This window comes from Bison bison, unplaced genomic scaffold (genome assembly GCF_000754665.1).
Source record: "Bison bison bison isolate TAMUID 2011002044 unplaced genomic scaffold, Bison_UMD1.0 scf7180017864034, whole genome shotgun sequence".
NCBI lineage: Eukaryota > Metazoa > Chordata > Mammalia > Artiodactyla > Bovidae > Bison > Bison bison.
Window position 1 is genome coordinate 6,668,962 of NW_011494606.1, and position 1,356 is coordinate 6,670,317.

At 57.8% G+C, this 1,356-nt stretch overlaps 1 protein-coding gene across 1 annotated transcript in view; it reads left to right on the top strand.

Annotated features, from left to right (window-relative positions):
- The window catches only part of IGDCC4 (immunoglobulin superfamily, DCC subclass, member 4), a 29,475-nt gene that overhangs the window by 25,282 nt on the left and 2,837 nt on the right, over positions 1-1,356 (top strand). Inside the window, exons 19-20 of the mRNA XM_010834603.1 lie at positions 486-647; positions 1,169-1,356. The exon at positions 1,169-1,356 is cut by the window's right edge and continues 1 nt beyond it. Of these exons, the coding sequence (XP_010832905.1) occupies positions 486-647; positions 1,169-1,356 (350 nt within the window). The remainder of the gene's footprint in view (positions 1-485; positions 648-1,168) is intronic.

Genomic DNA, 1,356 nt, shown 5'->3' on the forward strand with positions numbered 1-1,356 from the left:
CCGAGGGGCTGTTGGCGGGTGACTCAAGGTGGCCAGAACACGCCTCATCCTGGGAGCTGGGGAGAGCTCTAAGACCCAGTTCTCCCCAGCGTGGGGGAAGGAGGCTGGTCAGGTAGGCTGTGGTCAGGTAGGACCAGGATCCAGATGAGGTGCATCCACACAGGCCGGGTCCTGTCCATCCTGGCAGTGGTGGCTCATCCTGCATTCTCTGATCAGCTAGCGCGAACCCCTGAGTGCTTTCTCACCCTCTCCCTGCCTCTGTGTGGTGAAGGAGACCTTGCCTGGCTCAGAAACTCCTGGGCTGTTCTGCAGGAGCATCGTTCTATCCTCAAATTCACCCCCAGACTCTCAGCTCATTCTGTGCCTGTCCCCACTGCCTTGGGGAGGGAAGTAGAAAGGGGGCCAAGAGTCTGTGGAGGGGGCTCCAGCCGTTTCCTGCGTATATCCCCATCAAGCCTTCAGCTCCTGCTTCTTTCTCTGTGCAGATCTCCTGGGCTCAGCCCGGTGGGCCCAGCTGGGCAGGTTCCTGGGCAGGCTGTGAGCTGCCCCAGGCAGGCCCCATGCCCTCTCTGACCCGGGCCCTGCTGCCCCCTGCTGGAACTGGGCAGACACTGCTGCTGCAGGCTCTGGTGTACGAGGCCATAAAGGTCAGTGTCCTGGAAAGAAAGAGGGAGGGAAGGAGAGAAGCGTCCCATGCTTGGTAAGAGCAAGTAATGAATCTTCTGGAGACCCCTGGTGGTAACGTCCCTGGGGGCAAAAGTCGAGCCTGGAGACCCCTGGAGCCTCTAAAGGTGAGTGGGTGGAGGGCAGGCCAGTGTTTGGGAAGACAGTCCCTCCTCGAGCTAGGCATAAGTGGGCCACTGCAGAATTCCCATGAATCTGAGCGTGCACCAATCTGACTGCATTCAGCCCTTCTTCGTGTTCCCAGAGCCCTGCCCATATCTGGTATTTCTGAAATTCTGTGACAAGGGCAAATCGTAGTGATTCCCTGCCTTCCCATGGATCTGATCATCATCTGGAGGACAGTCACTGTTCTTCCCTTACCAACTCCTGCATGATATATAAAGGGCTCTAGGCTGGAGGTCAGCCTCTCTCCACCCCGAGAAGGACAGTCATTCTTCTGATGGTCACGCTCAGTGATGGTTTTTGTGTTCTCTGCTCTGACCAGGGCAACGGGAGGAAGAAGCCTCCCCCAGCCTGCAGGAACCAGGTGGAGGCCGAAGTCATCGTCCACTCGGACTTTAGTGCATCCATTGGGACCCCTGACCTCCACCTCCAAGACCTGGAACCTGAAGATTCCCTGCCTTCAGAGGCTCCTGACCTCACCTCGAGTGTTGTGGATCTTGGTCAAGGGGA